The 22,864-nt window shown below is 40.8% G+C and overlaps 1 protein-coding gene across 4 annotated transcripts in view; it reads right to left on the reverse strand.

Annotated features, from left to right (window-relative positions):
* LOC126284091 (integrator complex subunit 1) overlaps nucleotides 1-22,864 on the reverse strand; it is a 292,520-nt gene that overhangs the window by 197,615 nt on the left and 72,041 nt on the right. For all 4 annotated transcript variants that reach the window (XM_049982751.1, XM_049982744.1, XM_049982760.1 and 1 more), the window contains 2 exons: nucleotides 12,132-12,328; nucleotides 11,467-11,629 (listed from right to left, as the gene is read on the reverse strand). In XM_049982751.1, the coding sequence (XP_049838708.1) occupies nucleotides 11,467-11,629; nucleotides 12,132-12,328 (360 nt within the window). The remainder of the gene's footprint in view (nucleotides 1-11,466; nucleotides 11,630-12,131; nucleotides 12,329-22,864) is intronic.

Raw genomic sequence — 22,864 nt, forward strand, 5'->3', positions numbered from 1 at the left:
TGACCTCTTAGCCACAAACAATCCAGAGCTGATAGAGAGCATCATGACTGATACAGGGATTAGTGATCACAAGGTCGTTGTAGCTAGTTTCAATACCGTTTCTTCCAAATCCGTCAGAAAACAACGCAAAATAATTTTATGTAAAAAAGCAGATAAATTGTCACTAGAAGCCTTCCTAAAAGACAATCTCCATTCCTTCCGAACTGACTATGCAGATGTAGACGAGATGTGGCTCAAATTCAAAGATATAGTAGCAACAGCAATTGAGAGATTCATACCTCATAAATTGGTAAGAGATGGAACGGATCCCCCGTGGTACACAAAACAGGTCCGAACGCTGTTGCACAGGCATGCGAAGTTCAGAAGAACACGAAATCCCGAAGACTGGCTAAAATTTAAAGACGCGTGAAATTTGGCACGGACTTCGATGAGAGATGCCTTTAACAGGTTCCACAACGAAACATTGCCTTGGAATTTGGTAGAAAATCCGAAGAAATTCTGGTCGTATGTAAAGTACATAAGCGGCAAGACGCAGTCAATACCTTCGCTGCGCAGTGCCGATGGTACTGTTACCGACGACTGTGCCGCTAAAGCGGAGTTATTGAACGCAATTTTCCGAAATTCCTTCAACAGGGAAGACGAATGGAATATTCCAGAATTTGAAACATGAACATCTGCTAGCATGAGTTTCTTAGAAGTAGATACCTTAGGGGTTGCGAAGCAATTCAAATCGCTTGATACGGGCAAGTCTTCAGGTCCAGATTGTATACCGATTAGGTTCCTCTAAGATTACACTGATACAATAGCTCCCTACTTAGCACTCATATACAACCGCTTGCTCACCGATAGATCTGTACCTACAGATTGGAAAATTGCGCAGGTCGCACCAGTGTTTAAGAAGGGTAGTAGGAGTAATCCATCTAACTACACACCTATATCATTGACGCCGGTTTGCAGTAGGGTTTTGGAGCATATACCGTATTCAAACATTATGAATCACCTCGAAGGGAACGATCTATTGATACGTAATCAGCATGGCTTCAGAAAACATCGCTCTTGTGCAACGCAGCTAGCTCTTTATTCACACGAAGTAATGGCCGCTATAGTCAGGGGATCTGAAGTTGATTCCGTATTTCTAGATTTCCGGAAAGCTTTTGACACCGTTCCTCACAAGCGACTTTTAATCCAGCTGCGAGCCTATGGGGTATCGTCTCAGTTGTGCGACTGGATTCGTGATTTCCTGTGAGGAAGGTCGCAGTTCGTAGTAATAGACGGCAAATCACCGAGTAAAACTGAAGTGATATCAGGTGTCCCCAGAGAAGCGTCCTGGGACCTATGCTGTTCCTCATCTATATAAATGACCTGGGTGACAATCTGAGCAGTTCGCTTAGGTTGTTCGCAGATGATGCTGTAATTTGCCGTCTAGTAAGGTCATCCGAAGACCAGTATCAGTTGCAGCGATTTAGAAAAGATTGCTGTATGGTGTGGCAGGTGGCAGTTGACGCCAAATAACGAAAAGAGTGAGGTGATCCACACGAGTTCCAAAAGAAATCCATTGGAATTCGATTACTCGATAAATAGTACAATTCTCAATGCTGTCAATTCAACTAAGTACCTGGGTGTTAAAAATACGAACAACTTCAGTTGGAAAGACCACATAGATAATATTGTGGGGAAGGCGAGCCAAAGGTTGCCTTTCATTGGCAGGACACTTAGAAGATGCAACAAGTCCACTAAAGAGACAGCTTACACTACACTCGTTCGTCCTCTGTTAGAATATTGCTGCGTGGTGTGGGATCCTTACCAGGTGGGATTGACGGAGGACATCGAAAGGGTGCAAAAAAGGGCAGCTTGTTTTGTATTATCAAATAATAGAGGAGAGAGTGTGGCAGATATGATACGCGAATTGGGATGGAAGTCATTACAGCAAAGACGTTTTTCGTCACAGCGAGATCTTTTTACGAAATTTCAGTCACCAATTTTGCGAAAATATTTTGTTGAGCCCAACCTACATAGGTAGGAATGATCATCAAAATAAAATAAGAGAAATCAGAGCTCAAACAGAAAGGTTTAGGTGTTCGTTTTTCCCGCGCGCTGTTAGGGAGTGGAATAGTAGAGAGATAGTATTATTGTGGTTCGATGAACCCTCTGCCAAGCACTTAAATGTGAATTGCAGAGTAGTCATGTAGATGTAGCTATAAACATAATATGTACATTATACGCTTTATACAGTTTACTTACAGTGATATGAAATACTTTCATTAAATTTTAACAGTATAAGGAAAAAGATGCATTGATACTACCACAAAGATGACACGTTAAGTTGCAGACACATTAGCTTTCGGGCACAGCCTTCGCTGAGGGGGGGGGGGGATTACCACACACACATTCAAACAAAGAAGCACGTCTCTTGCACACATGGGCGCCATCTCTGGCAGCTTCTACATCTACATCAATACTCCACAAGCCACCTTTTAGTGCAAGGTGTAGGAAACCCTGTACAACTATTTGTCATTTCCCCTCTTGTTCCACTCTCAAACAGAGCAAGGGATAAACTACTGTCTGTATGCCCTCATATCTTGTCTTCGAGGTCCTTGCACATGGTGTTTGTTGGGGGCAGTAGAATCATTCGCCAATCCGCTTCAAATGTCAGTTCTCTAAATTTTGTCAATAGTGTTTCTCAGAAAGAATGTCACCTTTCATTTGAGTTCTGAAGCACCTTCGTAACACTTGTGTGTTGTTCACGCCTGTCAGTAATAAATCTAGTAGCCTGCCTCTGAATTGCTTCGCTGTCTTCCTTTGATCGGATCCGGTATGGATCCCAAATACTCTAGCAGTACCCAAGAATAGGTCACACCAGTTTCTTATATGTGGCCTCCTTTACAGCTGATCAACTCTTTCTAAAATTCTCCCAATAAACCAAAGTCGACCATTCACCTTCCCTACCACAGTTTTCACATTCTTGTTACAACTCATACAGTTTCGCAAAATTACGCCCAGATATTTAAACGACTTGACTGTGTCAGGCAGAAGACTACTAATACTGTATCTGAACGTTACAGGTTTGTTCTTCCTACTCATCCGCATTAACTTATATTTTTCCACATTTAGGGCTAGCTGCCATTCATCACACCAACTGTAAATTTGGTCCAAGTCTTCCTACTTTGACATCTTACCATACACCACAGCATCATCAGCAAACAGTAGATTGCTGCCCACCCCCTCTGCCAAATCATTTATTATATTTGTATTTACAGAACAACAGCAGTCCTATCACACTTCTCTGGGGCGCTCCTGACGATACCCTTGTCTCTGATGAATGCTTGCCTTCAGGGACAACATCCTGTGCTCTATTACCTACGAAATCTTCAAGCCACTCGAATACTTGTGAACTTATTACATATGTTAATACTTCGTTAACAGCCTGCAATGGGGCACTGTGTCAAATGCTTTCCGTAAATCTAGAAATATCGAATCTGTCTGTTGCCCTTTATCCATAGTTCTCAGTAAAGAGAAAAACGCAAGCTGAGCTTCGCACAAACGGTATTTTCTACAACCAAGATGACTCATGGATTAAGCTTCTTAGTTTTCTGGAAGTTTATTACATTCAAACTGAGAGTATGTTCAAGGATTCTGCAGCAAACAGAAGTCAAAGATACTCATCTGTAATTTTGAAGGTCCATTCTTTTACATTTCTTATATACTAGAATTACCAGCAATTTTTCCAGTCACTTCAGACTTTGTGCTGGGTGAGAGATTCATGATAAATGCAAGCTAGGTGAGGGGCCAATGCCATAGAGTACTCCATTTAGGCTGTGGCCAAAAGCAAATGTGGAAGTGTCTTTTAGTTATGCCTGCCTGCAACCTATCATGCTGCCTCTGCAGTAAGTAGCAATGCTGTCTTTGCTGTAAGTAGCAGTCAATCTTTTCCTTATAGTGTTGATACTGCAATCTGGAGTTTCCACAGTTTTATCAAATTTTTAAAGAATTTTACTATGTCTTCTTCTGCACTATATTCCGTATATGAAATGACAAAACAGACAATTTGTGCACAACAGTGTCCCTTTATTTGTAGTGGAATTTAAGGACACCATGAAATATTTAAAAAATGTTCTAATCAAACTGAATTTGGTGCAAAATGAGTAAACCTACATCCAATGCAAGAAATGTCTAATTCAAATGTGACACTTTTTGCAGTGAAAACTGAAAGATTAGTATAAGATTCTACATTACCACTAAAGTAGAAACACTATTTCATACCATATCACATGCACCAAAGAACTAATACAGTAAAGTTAGATGATGATGATGTACAACGGTACATTACAATCTATGGAAGCAAAATTTAAAAAGAAGGATCAGTCATTTGAAAAAATAGTTGTCAATTTACTTTAGTCATTATGCTCTCTGCAAGTGCTTATGAATGTAAAACACTTCAATCCAGACAATCAGTTCTTAGAATTTCGTAAACACATATTTGCAAAGTATTTGATATATATTTTTTAAAGCTTGTGTTATTCAGGATTTCTCCATTTCCATTTAGACTGCCCATGACACATGCACAGTTATAAGAATTTGTACTACCTTTCTTTGCATACAATATACGACCCCCAGTTGTTACACAAAGCCGATACAGACACCAAGCACTCGTCAGACAAAAGTTCTAAATTCAGTCTCTTTTGTACACAAATATGATTTTCTAACTCTTACAATAAATCAAAGCCTGTTTTACCTCAACTGAGCCTATTACTCATTCCACTTTATATCCCCACCCACTGGTACTCCTGCATATTAGTACAACACAAGAAGCTCTAGATAGGACTCATATCCCATAATAATACCATACAATACCATACCATACCATACTTTTTTGTTTGGTACATTAAAAGCTTTAAGCTAGCAAATGAACCAAATCATTATTTTGTTTATATCCAAGTGGATAGTGCTAAAATTTTTACTGTATAATCCATCCTAACAGAGAGCCATGTCACAGCAAGAAGGCACATCTGAAATTATTTCTGTATCTCTCCACCAAACATATCATGTTCTGATCCACCTGTGAAGACCTGGCCAGACATCCCACGTAAACACAGTTTCTTCATTAGTCACCTGTGTGGTACCAAATAACACGCTTTAGGGATATCTAAGGACACTGAATATACCTGGCTGCTTCCATACATAGTATGTAGGAAGAGTGTAACGTAGGCTTTACAAGAGGACTGTTTTTGGAATCCATGTTCACTACATATGAAAAGTCACTCTATTCTACATACTTCACTGTGTTTGAATTCATCTAGATTACCACTATGTATGGTGGCGAGTGATAAGGGGTTGATAGTTCCATAAATCAGTTCCATTGCACATTTTCTGACATGTTTGCTCTGTGTATTGTTGTTTAGTTTAATAGGAGCGGGCCAACAGAGAGGTGGAGGTACACCTACAAGAAGACAGATTTTTGTCGAGTCATTCTTCACAATCTCGTACACAGCAAATGATAGTTATGCAACCTATTCTGGTATAACACTCTGCTGGGTGGAAGCTTCTCTTCATTATACAAATTGGCACATCCACTACCGTATTTACTCGAATCTAAGCCGCACTCGAATCTAAGCCACACCTGAAAAATGAGACTAGAAATCAAGGAAAAAAAATTTCCCAAATCTAAGCCGCACCTGAAATTTGAGGCTCAAAATTCAAGGGGAGAGAAAAGTTTTAGACCACACCTCCAAATCGAAATAAAGTTGGTCCATTGTAACATCAGACACAATTTAGGTCGAATGGATGAAGATAGAGCTACAGTAGTTTGCTTCGAGTCTTAAGCTTAGCAGTTAAGCTTTACCAGGTAGCCACTGCTGTGTGTCAAGTGCTCCATCCGTATTTACACGGGTACCCTTCCTTTTCATGTGCTTCGTCTGGTTTGAATCGATTGCTTATTTTGCTTTGGTCTGAAAAGTGCCGTTCTCTTTGTTACAGGTGTTTACGTCACACTAAGCAGAAAATGCATTATTGTACTGTGCCATGCCTTGTTTGTTGCATTCTGATAATGAGTGTTTATGACCTGTCGCCGCTTGCGGCGTGGCTTGCTTTTGTGCGCACTACTACCGCCGCTTACAAAAAAAAGAGAAATTGTATCATTAGCGAAACAATGGCAAGTGACTGCTATTTGTCATTACTTACACTGCTGTTTTCTTTGAGAATGATCAACAAGAACCAAATAATAAACCGCATATGATAGAAATAAAGAGTCATAAAAGAAGGTTGTATACATGGAAGAATCCTGGAGATACTAAAAGGTATCAGATAGATTTTATAATGGTAAGACAGAGATTTAGGAATCAGGTTTTAAATTGTAAGACATTTCCAGGGGCAGATGTGGACTCTGACCACAATCTATTGGTTATGAACTGTAGATTAAAACTGAAGAAACTACAAAAATGTGCTAATTTAAGGAGATGGGACCTGGATAAACTGAAAGAACCAGAGGTTGTAGAGGTTGTAGAGAGTTTCAGGGAGAGCATAAGGAAACAATTGACAGGAATGGAAGAAAGAAATACAGCAGAAGAAGAATGGGTAGCTCTGAGGGATGAAGTAGTGAAGGCAGCAGAAGATAAAGTAGGTAAAAAGACGAGGGCTAATAGAAATCCGTGGGTAACAGAAGAAATATTGAATTTAATTGATGAAAGGAGAAAATATAAAAATGCAGTAAATGAAGCAGGCAAAAAGGAATACAAACGTCTAAAAAATGAGATCGACAGGAAGTGCAAAATGGCTAAGCAGGGATGGCTAGAGGACAAATGTAAGGATGTAGAGGCCTACCTCACTAGGGTTAAGATAGATACTGCCTACAGGAAAATTAAAGAGACCTTTGGAGAAAAGAGAGCCACTTGTATGAATATCAAGAGCTCAGATGGAAACCCAGTTCTAAGCAAAGAAGGGAAGGCGCAAAGGTGGAAGGAGTATATAGAAGGTTTATACAAGGGCGATGTACTGGAAATGGAAGAGGATGCAGATGAAGATGAAATGGGAGATACAATACTGCGGGAAGAGTTTGAAAGAGCACTGAAAGACCTGAGTCGAAACAATGCCCCGGGAGTAGACAACATTCCATTAGAACTACTGATGGCCTCGGGAGAGCCAGTCATGACAAATCTCTACCATCTGGTGAGCAAGATTTGTGAGACAGGCGAAATACCCTCAGACTTCAAGAAGAATATAATAATTCCAATCCCAAAGAAAGCAGGTGTTGACAGATGTGAAAATTACCGAACTATTAGTTTAATAAGTCACAGCTGCAAAATACTAACACGAATTCTTTACAGACGAATGGAAAAACTAGTAGAAATGGACCTTGCGGAAGATCAGTTTGGATTCCGCAGAAATGTCGGAACACCTGAGGTAATACTAACCTTACGACTTATCTTAGAAGAATGATTAAGAAAAGGCAAACCTACGTTTCTAGCATTTGTAGACTTAGAGAAAGCTTTTGACAATGTTGACTGGAATACTCTCTTTCAAATTCTGAAGGGGGCAGGGGTAATATGCAGGGAGCGTAAAGCTATTTACAATTTGTACAGAAACCAAATTGCAGTTATAAGAGTCGAGGGACATGAAAGGGAAGCAGTGATTGGGAAGGGAGTGAAACAGGGTTGTAGCCTCTCACCGATGTTATTCAATCTGTATATTGAGCAAGCAGTAAAGGAAACAAAAGAAAAATTTGGAGTAGGTATTAAAATTCACGGAGAAGAAATAAAAACTTTGAGGTTCGCCGATAACATTGAAATTCTGTCAGAGACAGCAAAGGACTTGGAAGAGCAGTTGAACGGAATGGACAGTGTCTTAAATGGAGTATATAAGATGAACATAAGCAAAAGCAAAACGAGGATAATGGAATGTAGTCAAATTAAATCGGGTGATGCTGAGGGAATTAGATTAGGAAATGAGACACTTAAAGAAGTAAAGGAATTTTGCTATTTGGGGAGCAAAATAACTGATGATGGTCGAAGTAGAGAGGATATAAAATGTAGACTGGCAATGGCAAGGAAATTGTTTATGAAGAAGAGAAATTTGTTGACATCGAGTATAGATTTAATGGTCAGGAAGTCGTTTCTGAAAGTATTTGTATGGAGTGTAGCCATGTATGGAAGTGAAAGATGGACAATAACTAGTTTGGACAAGAAGAGAATAGAAGCTTTCGAAATGTGGTGCTACAGAAGAATGCTCAAGATTAGATGGGTAGATCACATAACTAATGAGGAGGTATTGAATAGAATTGGGGAGAAGAGGAGTTTGTGGCACAACTTGACAAAAAGAAGGGACCGGTTGGTAGGACATGTTTTGAGGCATCAAGGGATCATAAATTTAGCATTGGAGGGCAGCGGGGAGGGCAAAAATCGTAGAGGAAGACAAAGAGATGAATACACTAAGCAGATTCAGAAGGATGTAGGTTGCAGCAAGTACTGGGAGATGAAGAAGCTTGCACAGGATAGAGTAGCATGGAGAGCTGCATCAAACCAGTCTCAGGACTGAAGACCACAACAACAACATGATAGAAAATGTTCTGAAAGAGAGTTTAGCGAAAAATTTTCTCTGTTTGAAAATCTTTGCAGACGCCTCTTCAGTACATTACCTTCTGCACAAAAATTAGAGTCATCTTAGATTTCAAAATGTAGTGAGTTGTCGTGCTTCATTTCTGACTGCATCACTATTCAGCATAAGAATAATACAAATATAAACATGATATGATATGTATGTTCTTCCGTGTTTGCTGTTGTCTCACTCTAGTTTCATAGTTCATTAGGCAGACAGGATTTAAGTGAGATAGCAGCACACATGAAAGAAGACATGGCATAATGTTTACATTCATATTATTCTCATGGTGAAGAGAATACTGCATACGATTCACGATTCATAAAAGTTCCTATTAGCAACCATCTCTTGTCACAGGTAGGAAAAAATTCAAAACATAGAGTTGGCTATATTGACACACATCCCAAACAGTCTTGCCGGTCAGATTTTCGTAGTAGTTTTTTAGTGATGACTTCAAATGCAGAATGTTTAGTTGTCGTCTTCAGTCCGGAGACTTGTTTGATGCAGCTCTCCATGCTTTTCTATCCTGGGCAATAAGTAGAGTAGCAACACTTATAAAATAAGAAAGAAAATAACTTAGAAATTAAACGATGAAATTTAAAACAAAATTTTATTAGGTTTGTAATACATCCTATACGAAATGTTTAAAATATCAGTCACGATTCTGAATCACTATCACTCAATTCTTTGTTGCTCATTTCTCCATATAGAGCCTTGTCCTCTGTACCATCTAGTGCATTGGATATCGGACGTTTTTTTAAATGCTTGTTGCACAGTCTGATTTGTAACACACTTCCATGCAACATAAATCTATTGGCACACTTGCGACAAACTTGCACGTTTTAGACGTCGTGTTGGTGTCAGTTGTCTGTCGCTTTTCAAAAGCATTTAAGGTTGTCCTTAAATGGTTTATTCAACAGACGTCAAGTGGTTGCAGAATTGACGTCATCCCGCCTGGAATTACTGCCAAGTCCATTTTGCTTCCCTCTAATTTTCATTTTACCAAAGTTGTTTTATGGCCTGCGTACACATCTAATGCCAACAGACTGCGTAAACCAAGCATTGCACGAGGACGACGATTCCTCACATGTCTAATCCACTCCAGCACCATGTCCCCCGAAAACCACCCAGTTTCGTTTGCTCATACAATTACAGTTTTTGGAAACACTTCCGTTTTCAGGGAAGTCTTTCGCTTGAAAACTATGAATGGACATAATTTATGTCCATCTGCTGTGCATGACGGACATCTGCTGTTTTTCACCCCCTGATGTAAGAACACTTATGTCTTTCCTTTCTTTGGCGTCAACCGTATAATTTGAGGGCCTGTCAAAATGTACGGGAGTTTGCCTAGCATTTCCTATCTGACCAAGAAAGTACAGCTTTTCTGTGTGCTGCCTAATTATGAAGCGCTGAAATTCCACAAGTTTTTCTTCAATATTTTTCGGCAGCTTCTGTGCAACTCAAGTTCACCTCCAAAGTGAAAAACCCCAGTGCTTCATAAACAATCAGTCCAGCTGTGACTAGCCTTAAAATATTCGATTTTTTGCTCTCTAGCGATTTCATGTGCCTTAATTTTTAAAATTTTGGTGTTCACAGGCTGGAATTTCTGACGCTGTTCCTTAACAAATTCATTTAAAATCACTTCTCGTACATATCAGCCACACTTTGGCCCACTAAATGCTTTCATGTTACTTGAACATTCAAATAATTTGTTTCTCAGCAGTCACCATCGCCTGACGTTGCTCTCATCAATCCCGTATTGCAGACCTGCAGCACGATTAGAACTTTGTTCCTCAAAAGAAATAACTAATAACTCCCCTCTTGAATTTGGCACTATAATGAAAGTGCTTCATTATAGTTCACTAACACCAACAAGTACTTCACGAAATTCCACGAAGCAATAGGTGCCGCTACGTGAAATCTTAATGAGCCCCAGTGTATCAACTCGTGCAACAATCCTAAAGCATTGTGTATTGTTGGTATTTTTGTGTAAAGAAATTTATTTTTGTTGCTACGAATATTTGAAAGGCTGCTACATTCGAAGCGGAACAATACGGAATTTCTATTTACTTCATTGGATAATATACGAAAATGCACTGGTTGAAATTTGGGGCAGAGAAAAAAAAGCTCGTCTTCTACCTTTTTTAAAAAAAAAAAAATTGCTTACTGATACTGAGGCTTTGGTGTCAGTATTTATCACTGTGCCAGCAAAGCATGCCTGTGTAGCGCTACATATGTTCGATGGCAGAAGTTAGTTGTGGTGGCACCCACCAACATTTTTCAGAAGTTCCGCTTATTTTGCACTCAATTCTAAGTCGCAGGTGGTTTTTTAGGATTACAAAAACTGGAAAAAAAGTGCGGCTTAGATTCGAGTAAATACAGTAAAGGGGTTATCCTGAACAATCTATTTTTTCATTAGCAGCAGGGATTTCAATTAAATATGAGACTCCCATTGCGTAAGGCCTAAATCAGAATAATTGTGCTCTGTATGGCTGCACATAGGCAGTCTTCTCCCAATGATCCATACATAATCAGTACTAAAATAATCTTTTATATATGGTACAATACAGTGTGTACTGCAGAATGCTGTACAAACAGTTACTATGCCAGACCTAAAAGCTCAAAATTTATCTTGAAACATATCACACAGTTTTCAGTTCTATTTCAGTTGCTAGAATTATTAAAAAAAAAAGTTATAGTTTCAAATTGCATTAAAGCACAATCCAAGGTGGAACACACTACCAGTATGACTACACAATAGGTGCTGCACAGCACAAAGTAGTTTTTTCTATTCGGAGAGTATTGATTTATCCTCATATTCACATTAATCTTTCAATTACAAATATAAAATTATGGTGTCTGTAAGGTCACCCTGAATACCTGGAAAATATCAGCAAGCAGTACAGCAGCCTTTTCTGGTGCTGCCTGGAACATCACAGACAGCATAGCCATGTTATTTGGGTTGCGAGCTGTTGACAGTTCATTGTAAATTGTATGCTTCAAAACCGTTGCCAAATTTTCCGGATGTGCATTAATTAACTCTCTGAAACATTCAAAATAATTTAACAATAAAAAACTGGTATATTAATTTAAAACCCAAAAGAGGAAAACAATCTATTTCAATCAACTGATCTGTTTTGTAACATCTCACATACATGATTTCAGCAAAAATTTGAAAACATCACTTTTATTGAATTCTATAGTTCTATTATTACATACAGCTTTTAAAAACACTGGTTCACATGTAAATTTAAGAAAGGGCTATGAACTTAAATTGTTCATCACAAAAGGGAGATTCTGTAGATTTTTTAACATCCTGCTATGGGAGAAGGGGGGTTCATACGCAGTTTAATCATTACTCCAGCAGCTCTTCTCTTTTCCTACTTGTTAACATAGTAAGAGCTTGTATGTAATTTTAAAATATTTTTCAATAGGGAGAATTTGATTTTTCACTTTTATCAACAAAGCTAGACACCTACAAACTTGTCATTTTACATATATTTATATATGTTTGTTATAAATACTTCAATTTTATTGATATTTACCTTATAGAAGCCAGATATAGGTTGCTCAGTGCCTTTGGTTTTATGCGTATTTTAACAAGATGACTTATTACTTCCACATCTCGCTGCGTGTGAGTGGTGCAGTTAATGCAGATAGCCATTAGAAGATCTTTGGCAGCTTGCAGAAGCTTCGGGTTCTGAAACCACATTTCTAGTCTGGGAGCTGCAGTTACACGAACCTACAACAGTGTAAAACACAGCTGAAAACAATTTATTCTTTGCATCTCTACAAAACAAAAATACACTTTCAATATTTAATTAGTACATGATGCTCACTGTAATACAAACATCACAAAATGAATAAATTAACCAACATAGTTCATAGCCTAACAAAAAGGACTTAATTTTCCCAAAACATTTCTTATGATTCTTGGACTAACCCAGCAAAGTAGTAGCAGCTGTTTCCTACCGCACCCCTTCCAGAACTAATTAATTATTTTACCTAAAACACTCTAGAATAATCTCAATTCCTCTGTAGTCTATACAGAGCTCAGGTAATCTCTCACCACTACTCACTCATGAGAAGATATTTCTGTTTTACAACAGCTCAGCATTTTACAGGAAGCTCTGAAAAGAAATCAGCTCCCCAAATTAATATCTGTGTGGATGCTGCTCAAAAAGGGACTATCGAGCGCAGAAAAAGAGCACTTTTTGGAAAAGAGAAAATAAACATTATTGTTAATTCTTATTGACCACAGAGTAACATTTTGCATGAAATGTAGCAGACCATAACTGCAATAGAGAGAAAAAACTACTAAAGAAAGGCGACTGTGGTGTGAAACATTCCTGGCTCATGTCTTGTCTTTGCCCTGGACACCTATAAGTTTATGAACAACACCATTTCCAGAGAGAGAGAGAGACAGAGAGAGAGAGAGAATAACTATTTTAGAAAACGTAGTAAAGGAAACCAGGGAGAACTAAAAACTTTAAGATTTGCCAATGACATTTTAATTCTGTCAGAGACAGCAAGGGACTTGGGAGATCTGTTGAACTATTGAACAGAATGGATAGTGTCTTCAAAAGAGGTTTTGAGCTGAATTTCGTTACAAGTGAAACAAGTGCATTGGAGGCTATTCAAATCAAATGACACTGAGGGAATTAGACTAGGAAATGGGACACTGAATGCAGCAAATAAATTCTACTATTTGGGTGGCACAATTAAGGAGGATACAAAATGTAGACTGGCAGTAGCAAGAAAAGCTTCCTAGCATCTCATATAAATTTAAGTTTTAGGAAGTCTTTTCACAGATCATTTGTATTGAATGTAGCCTTTTATGGAAGTGAAACATGGACAGTCAACAGTAAAGATATGTATAGAATATAAGTTTTTGGACAATCAACAGATGAGTACAGAATAAAAGTTTTTGAGCTGGGAAGAAAAGAAACTTTTATCATAACTTGATAAAAAGAAAGGGAACACTAAAACACACAGACACCAATGACAGTTAATCTCCTCAAGCTGGAAATCCAAGTATGCACTGATGAGTAGTGAGTGCCTGTGCTGGCAGTAACCCCTCCACACACTCACCAAATGCTCTACCTGTAACACAACAAATTATTTCTCTGTTGTCTGTTGACAATGAGGGACACTACTTTGTTTGCGAAACACAAGGATATCTGTGCTTGCATACCTTTACAATCTTTGATGGGAAGTGTGAGGGTTGGGAAAGGAAAAAGATGTAAAATGGTACATGAAAATGTATAGAGGATAATCCAGTACACAATGAATTTATTGTTTATCATATTGTTTATGAGAAAATCAATGATGCAGAATATGTAAATTCCTCACAACAAAACTGCTATGATGAGTCAGGGCTGGTGGCTTCTGTTTCCAATACTCCTTTATAAACTGAAAATTCATTTCAGGTGATCACACGCATCAAAAAGTAATAAATCCTAAAATTTTCCAGCTCTCTAACAGCTGGCTGTGTAAACTACCACCAGTGTATACAGCATCTTGGGAGTCTGAACACAATTAACAGTTTCCATTGTCTAACAACTCAAGAAGTAGTGTCACAGGAGGGAGGAAGGGAAACCTGCATAGGATGGACTAAAGTGGAGAACTGAATCAAAGCCTTCAGACTCAACACAACAACAACAACAACAACAACAACATAAACAAACATGAATAGGACGTACTCAAAAACTAATACTGCAGATAACAGAGTTCAGAAATTAATAATTATTGAAAGTTTTTATTTTGTCTGGAGGCACAGTCATTGTAAATTTTTTGAATGAAGCTGCCACCATTTGACTATAATAATTTTTACTTTATTGCTATACAATCCACTTTTTAGTCTTAGGCCATTTTCAAGCACAAAAATGTATTCATATATCAAAAGAAACCAAGCTGGTTTGAAGTACAAGTCCTTGTCAGAAAAGCATATCTGATCATATAGTCCAGATCTGTCATAAGCAAAAGTAAGAACATCTCTAAAACATCTACATAAGTTGCAGACTTTCATTTCTGGACCCTACAGCATGGTTGTTATATGAAAACTGCTATCCAACCAACAGGTATCTGCCATTGCATCTGAACAATAACTATTATAGAGACAGTAGTGTGGCGCATACTGTTCATTTGCTAGTAATTTCATATAACAGTTGTGCTATAAGGTCCAGAAATTAAAGTCTAGAACTTATTTAGGTGTTTTAGAGATGTTCTCACTTTTACTAATGACAGATCTGGACTATATCACCAGAAATGCTTTTCTGACAAGGACTTTTATTTCATACCAATCTGTTGTCTTTTGGCAAATGTGTTTTGATATATAAATATTTTTTTGCACTTGAAAGTGGCCCAATGCTGATTTCTGGATTATATAACAATGCACCCACATGCACAACCACAATATCATATCTGGTTGCTCAGGCCAGACTGATCACATGGGACCAACAATCCACAGTGCAGCCGGGGAGGGGAGGGGGAGGGATAGCAGAGAACAGGTGTGGGCATGGAGGAGTGTGCAGGCAAGAGTACCCAGCACTGTGTCGGGAGCCTGTGGGAAAAGGAGGGAAGGGGGGGGGGGGGGGGAATGGGAGCAGAGAGGAGGGGAGGGGAGCACAGGAGGAGGGGAGCAGAGGAGGAGGAAAGATGGGTGGGTGCACTGACAGAAAGCACTGCACAATTCCAGCAGGGACTTGAGTTGGTAGGAGGCGATAGGACAGGGCAGGAGAGGACTGTTAGGTGGAGGGTGTGGGGACTGTTCAAAGTTTAGAAATCTTTAAGAATGTACACACTTACATCATTCATATTAAATTTTTAATTTAGATTAAAAAAGATTAGCACTTAGTAATCTCTTAAAGAAAGGACATCCAGCAACAAATGAACTTTGATCCATTGCCCTTATTACTCAGTATCCCGTGATTATACTTTGTTCATAGATTGACTAATTGATTGAGAAGGTTTTTGGGACCAAACAGCAAGGTCATGAGTCCTGCGATTCTGAAGTTACTTACAGAAGAAAGCGGGTCCACTAAAAGTGAACAGATCTAGTCATGTGAGTTAAATTACAAAATAATGAAACACACAGTACAGGGCATAAAAGGTGAGACCAAATCTAAAAACTGGAAAAAGAGAGAGGTCTTTCCATGGGGGAGTGGTCATGGAGTCCTAGGTTGAGAAGACATGAAGATATGTCCCAAACACAACCACCCTGCCCCTGCTCCAGAAGTAAAGCAAAACCTTATATCTGTAAATAAAACCACTTTCATGGAGGAGACTGTTTACCAGTTCAACCATCCATGAATGTTCTGCTAACATTAAAATTGAGGAATCTGGAAGACTATACTTAGCATGAAGGGCCAAAAGAAGGGGACATTCAACCTGTATGTGGGATACCATCATCAGTCTGGCTCCACAACCACACTCTGGTGCTGGTTCGTTACACAGGAGGAAACAATGGGTGAGCCTGGTGTGACCAATGTGTAGACAGCATAAAAAAAGTGGACTCCTTCTGAGAGGAGCGGAAGGAAGAGCACCAAACTGCAGTAGACTCCTTGATTGTGCGGCATTTATTCCTGTAAGCAGTATTGCACCAAATGTCATTCCACTTTTGGGCAAAGAGAGATTTGACGTAGATCCAAGTATCTGCAGCTCAGCTTGGGACCCAGAGAAAGATAAATAGGGAGGTGGCACGGTGGCCAAGGGCAGAGAGAAGGTCATGGATAACGGAGACCAAAAGGTGACAAGAGTAGCATCGGTCAATAGCCTGCAGGCTGCTCATTGAGTCCGTACAAATTAAAACACTGTGAAGGGAGGCCAGTGAAACAAAATGGAGGGCTCTGTGAATGGCTTGAAGCTCTGCTACGAACACACTACATGATCCTCTTAGAACGATCAGTGTAGAATCTGATGGCAACCAGGAATTCTGCGAGGATGACATGTACAAGACACCGGAAAACCATAGGGGCAACAGAGACCTTAGGACCCTGGAATAGGTCGGTCCTAATCTGTGTGGTCCAGGCACCATCTAAGTGGGTGGGGCAGGGGTCGGGGGGGGGGGGGGGGGGGGATACATGGTGTGCATTCCAGTGAGTGGAGATGGAGATCCCAACAGAGAGAAGTGAGAGGCATTCCAACCTGCAATCCCATCTGTGGACAGTTGTCACAAGGGAGACGTCCATCGTTTGAAAAGAGGACAGGGTTCCCAGGGTGGACAGGGAATTGACGAATGGTGATTGCGTAAGAACCCAGGAGTTAGCTCCATCGTATTTGTAGAGGGGGAATCCGCACTTCTGTGAGGAGATTCAACGGGTCTAGTGCAAAAGGCACCAACAGCCAGATGCACCCCACAATGGTGAACAGGACCAAGTATTTGTAGAGTGGAAGGGGCCACTGAGCCACAAACCTACCGTAATGTAGTCTGAACAAGACAAGAGCATGGTAAAGATAGAGTGGAACAGTCTGCACACCAAGATGTATGGGCCAGGAGGGAGAGAGCATCAAGTTTCCACATGCACATAGTCTTTAGGTGTCAAATATGGGGCAGCCGTGTTAGCTTTTTATCAAAAATAATGCCCAAGAAATGGGACTTTGCTACAATATTGAGGAGCTGGTTGCCTAAATGAAGTTCTGGATTGGAGCACACTACGGGTCGATGACAAAAATGCACAACCTGCATTTTGGAGGGAGATAACTGGAAGCCATGGGTGATGTCCCATGCAGAGGTCCATCAGATGGTGTCTTGGAGACAGTGTTCAGCTGATGCTACCGAGTGGGAGCTGCACCAGATGCAAAAATCTGCCTATGTGCAACGACAGGATAACCACAGGCCCAACAGAGGTTACTGGTCTCCTAAATCTGAGGGGTGCTGAATGAAGTGCCAACTCGAATGCAGAAGAGCCAGTGGGATAAAAACTCATGGATAAAAATCAGAAAGTGGCCACAGAAGACCCAGTCATGGAGGGTAACTAAAATGTGATGGCACCAAGCCATGTCACCTGCCTTATGTAGGTCAGAAGACCGTGACAAGGTGCTGGCCCTTAGTAAAAGCCTGTTGGACTGCTGTTTCTAATCTGAGTAAATGGTCAGTTGGAGATCATCCTTCCTGGAAGCCACACTGATATGGGGGCAAAAGGTTCTGAGATTCAAGTACCCAATATAATCTGCAGCTAGCCATCCCCTTGAGCTGTTTACAAAGTACACTCGTCAGGCTAATCTGGTGGTAGTTGTCAAGAGATGTTGGGTTCTTCCTGGCCTTAAGGACGGGGACAACTACACTGTCTCATGATTGCCAGAGGAAAGCACCCATGAGAAAAATATGGTTGAAGATCCTGTGGAGATGTTGCCTCTGGAGAACATTGAAGTGTTAGATTATCTGGTTGTGGATGGAATCCGGGCCTAGGGCTGTCACACATGAAGAGATAAGAGCCTGCAAGAGATAAGAGCCTGCAGTGAAGGATTCATGAAAGGGTTCAGTGTGATGTGGGTTGAAACACAGGGGATCTGCTTAACTTGGCATCTCTGCTGGAGAAAGGTAGCAGGATAAGAAGAGGATGCCAATGCCAACGCAAAGTGTGCCGCAAGGAGTTCTGCAAGGACCAATGGATCTGTGCACAGAGCACCTTGGAGGTTAAGATGCTGGACAGTTGACTGTCGCTGGCGGCCCAGACAGCTACAGAGCTTGAACCAAACCTGCGATGAAGAGGCATACGGCCACAGGGAGGAAACAGAGGTCCCAGCATTCTTCTATACTCTGTTAATAAGATAACGAGCCTCAGCATAGAGACACGATAAAGCAAGAAAGTTGGTCTGTAAAGGGTGCCCGTCGGTGATCCTGGACTGTGACTACTACATACTTGGTCCAAGGCGGGTACCGGTCAAAGACAAGGGGGACTTATGGATAGGGGAACAGCAGTGCCAGCAGCTTTGAAGAATAGTGACAGAGACGCCTTGCATCAATGCATGACCGCATCAATAGATTCAAGAGGGAGGTGTTGAAGCGCACAGCAGATATACGTAAAGGCCAACTGGATCTGCGAAATGCCCAACGGAGGGATCTGTCTGCCTGGCGCCAACAGGGGAACAATTGAATCACCGGAAAGTGGTCACTGTCACAAAAACAATCATGGGTTGACCAATGTAGGGAAGCTATGAGAGCAGGGGAGGAAATCGTGAGATCAACAGCATTAAAGGTGCCTTGAGCGGTACTGAATTGAGTGGGGGAACAATCACTGAGGAGACACAAATCAAAGTCTGTAATAAGTCGGTCAATTAGGAGACCTCTACCAGTTGCAGTAACATTCCCCCATGGTGGGTAGTGGGCACTGAAGACCCCATGGAAGAGAAACATGAGCGGGAGTTGCTGTATTACAGGTAGACAGATCAACATAAAGAAGTGGCCTACCTGGAGAGAAGCAGACATTGCAAACACTGATTGCCAGAGTCGTTTGCACTAACCACTATTGCTTGCATGACATTAGAGTGAACCAACGTGCAGACCACTCCAGATGCTACCCTGGAGCTGGCACAGTTCTGACAGAATGCCAAATAACCACACAATGTTGGAGAGTGGTCAACACAGAAGTGAGTTTCTTGAAGAGCACGATAGAATGCAGAATAGGAGGAAACAAGACATTGTATTAATAGTAGGTGACTATAGTATCTGTTGCAATTCCACTGTATGATCATGTGGCGAGAGTCCAGGTTAGACATGAAGAAGCCAAAATGAGGTCCTGTCACTCGGTCAGTGGTCATCACCGACAAGGATGGGGTGACATCCATAAATAAGATGTCAGATTCAGGTTGCAAGGGGGAAGATGGCACCTCTGGGGACTTGTCTTGGGACTTAAGTTGTTGTTGTTTCTTCTTCTTCTTCTTCTCCTTCTTCTTCTCCACCACCACCTCCTCCTCTTTCAGAGATGGAGGAGGGCAGGGTGCAGAGGGAGTACAGGCATCTGCAAGATCCAGAACCGAAAGGGAGCGGGCGACCTACAAGTACACGAATTGTGTGTCTAGTGGCCAAGTTGTGGTAGAAGACTTCCGGCCCGAGAGATACCGGGAAGAAAGATCCCGGGTGGAGCCCCTTCACCGGCAGGGGCCAAGGAAGAGGGGCACTTCTTCGTCTGGTGAGGGCGGGCGGCTCCCAGATGGGAGGTTGTGGGAACTGCAGGGGAGGGAAAGGGTTGGGGGGGGGGGGGGGGGCAGGGCTAGGGTAAGGAAAAGGTAGGAGTGGGAAAGGATATAAGAGGGGCAACAGTTAAAAAAGTGATACTGGATGGTGTCTTTCATATTCTTGGTGCACTTCAGCATAAGACAGGCGATCCAGGGACTTGCACATCTTCTTTTGTCTCTTGTAAGCTGGGCAATCCAGCAAGCAAGGAGACTGGTGGTCATGACAATTGACACACACACAGGTGGCAGAACACACAGGTTTCCCTCGCAGAGTGAGTGTCCACAGTCATCACACAGAGGGCCCACCATACAGCGATAAGACATATGTCCAAACGGGTGCACCGAAAGCAACTTGTGGGTGGTGGGACATACATCTTCATTTCACATCTGCAGCACATCACCTTGACCTTCTATGGGAGGATATCCCTCTCAAAAGCCAAAATGAAGATGCCAGTAATAGGTACATCAGCCCCACCACACGGACAGACGAAACATGCTTGTGACCTAGCAGGGTGGAAGGGGGCTACAGTGGGGAAGGAGGAAGAGGGGAGAGGAAACCACACTGGAGATGGAGTTCTTCCCCAAATAGCTCACACTAAAACTAGAAAATTTAGAAGTGGAGGTCAAACTTCAAGCAGGAACCTAAATACCAAAAAGGACAAAAGAACAGGCACAAGGAACAAAACTGCAAGCAATAAAGCCAGATCGATATAAATCAGAATACCAAGGGAGGGGAAGGAGTGGGCAATGGGGAAGGAATGAGGATAGGAACGGTGGGGTAGGGTGATGGAAATGCTGCAAGGGAAGGAAGAATGGACTGCGATAGGTCATGGCCCTCTGTGCACCATGCATGAACTCACGAAAGAACCATGAGCCCCCTGGGGGGTTTTGTCCATGGGCTGTAATGACAAATGTGTTTATTCATTACACTATCTTCTGCATTATCCTTTAAGGAGATAAGAATATTAACAAAGGACACAATTGCTAAATTATACTTCATGAAATAGGTCTCACAAAATTCGTGTTTGTTCATATTGACAACTTCCCTCTACTGGTGCCTGAACACCCTGCCTGTGTAAAGTAAAACCACATTTTTACATTCCCATGTTTCACGTTTTCCCTCTTTTTATGTTTATTTTTGCTGGTGCCAACAAAGTCCTATTCTCTCAATACAGTTCTTTCCCCCCACTAATGATGCTGTGTTACAGCATATCCCACGTTTTAGTTTCCTTTGATGTTACCATGAGCTTTCGTATTGATGTTCATACAGATTTCAGCAATAAGTGCATTGTATTGCTCAGAGTCAGCCGTGAAACAAAGCAGAACATGCAGACTATAGGTAAAGTTACTGATCATGTAATGTTGCATTAGCATGGTAAGAAAGGGTCATGGCCAACTGTATTAAAGGTTCACAGCATTTTGGAAGGATGCCTTAATGACAATCGTGATCTGACAACAGTGGGTCCAGTAGCAACATTCCTTTTCTTCACTTCATTGTATTACAACAACTTTAATTTAACTTCACAGTCATTTTTAAGAAATAAACACTACTTATGAAAACAGCCATCTCTTTCATGTATCATTACTTCCGCCTGAAATACGTTAACCTATACTATGTAAGCAGTCGTACATTGGTATGATCTGATGTAAGATGTAAACAATCAAGATACCCCATAACAAGACAAACAATTTCTACCCTCTTCCTAAACTAGGATATCCCTGAATTGAGTGACCTTGTCGGCAACAAGCTGCAGATTTCATGTCTATTGTTGTCTGTTTATGACTACTGCCAACTTTAGTGTTTTAACCAATACTGTGTTACAAGTTTTAACTATCATTATTTTACAGTGATTATCAATAATATGTTTCACATTAGAACATGAATCTCTTTTTAATGTTGCTTCATGAAAGATTTTTCCTTCCATGTTTTATTTACACCACTGGACATGTTGGAATTAAGAGGGTAACCTTCTTGCGTGTCGGTGTGTGTCGGCACTCAAGAAGCTGCCTTTGTGGTAATCATGAATGTAGTGAGCGAGTGCTAATATACGCAAATGTGCATTTCCTTGTTCATTCCAATCGCACTCAATGGTGTACAAACAACACGCATGCAAAAGTATTTTGTGAAACCACATTAAAAAGATATTCAGGTTTTAGTGTGAGACATAATTAATATTCATTTCAAAATGATGATAAATAAAACATTTAACACACTATTGCTTAAAATGCTAAAGTAGGTAGACTTTGTAAACAGAACACAATAGGCACGAAATCTACAGCTTGTTGCCAACAAGGTCACTTGACTTGGGAACGTCCTGTGTGAGAAAGAGGGCGGACATTGTCATCGTTACAGAGCACACGAGGAGGAATGTTTATGCTTTACATCAGGTTACACGAACCGAAGACTGTGTGTTTAGGATGAATTAGCATATTTCATGCTGAAGTAACCATGTGTGAAAGCCAGCTATAGAGACAGCTGTCTTCAAAAGTGGTGTTTGTATAAATGACTGTGAAATTAAATGAAGGCTAATGACACACAATGCAATGAGAACAATGAAGGTTTCTACTAGAGTCATCATCATCAGATCACTGAAGTTGTTGCTACTGAAAACAGAAGACAGTTGACAGCACATGTTCTGAATCGCCCAACATATCATGAAAAGACCTAAGCAAGAAGTTTTCTTGTTGCTAAAAAATAAAAATGATTACTGCATGTTTAGTTAAGAATTCCGAAACAAATTGCACCATACTCTGCAAGCCACCTGACAGTGTGTGGCGGAGGGTACCCTGAGTACCTCTATCGGTTCTCCCTTCTATTCCAGTCTCATATTGTTTGTGGAAAGAACGATTGTCAGTATGCCTCTGTGTGGGCTCTAATCTCTCTAATTTTATCCTCATGGTCTCTTCGCGAGATATACGTAGGAGGGAGCAACATACCGCTTGACTCCTCAGTAAAGGTATGTTCTCGAAACTTTAACAAAAGCCCATACCGAGCTACTGAGCGTCTCTCCTGCAGAGTCTTCCACTGGAGTTTATCTATCATCTCTGTAACGCTTTCGCGATTACTAAATGATCCTGTAACGAAGTGCGCTGCTCTCTG

This window comes from Schistocerca gregaria, chromosome 1, assembly GCF_023897955.1.
Source record: "Schistocerca gregaria isolate iqSchGreg1 chromosome 1, iqSchGreg1.2, whole genome shotgun sequence".
NCBI classification, from domain to species: Eukaryota; Metazoa; Arthropoda; class Insecta; order Orthoptera; family Acrididae; genus Schistocerca; species Schistocerca gregaria.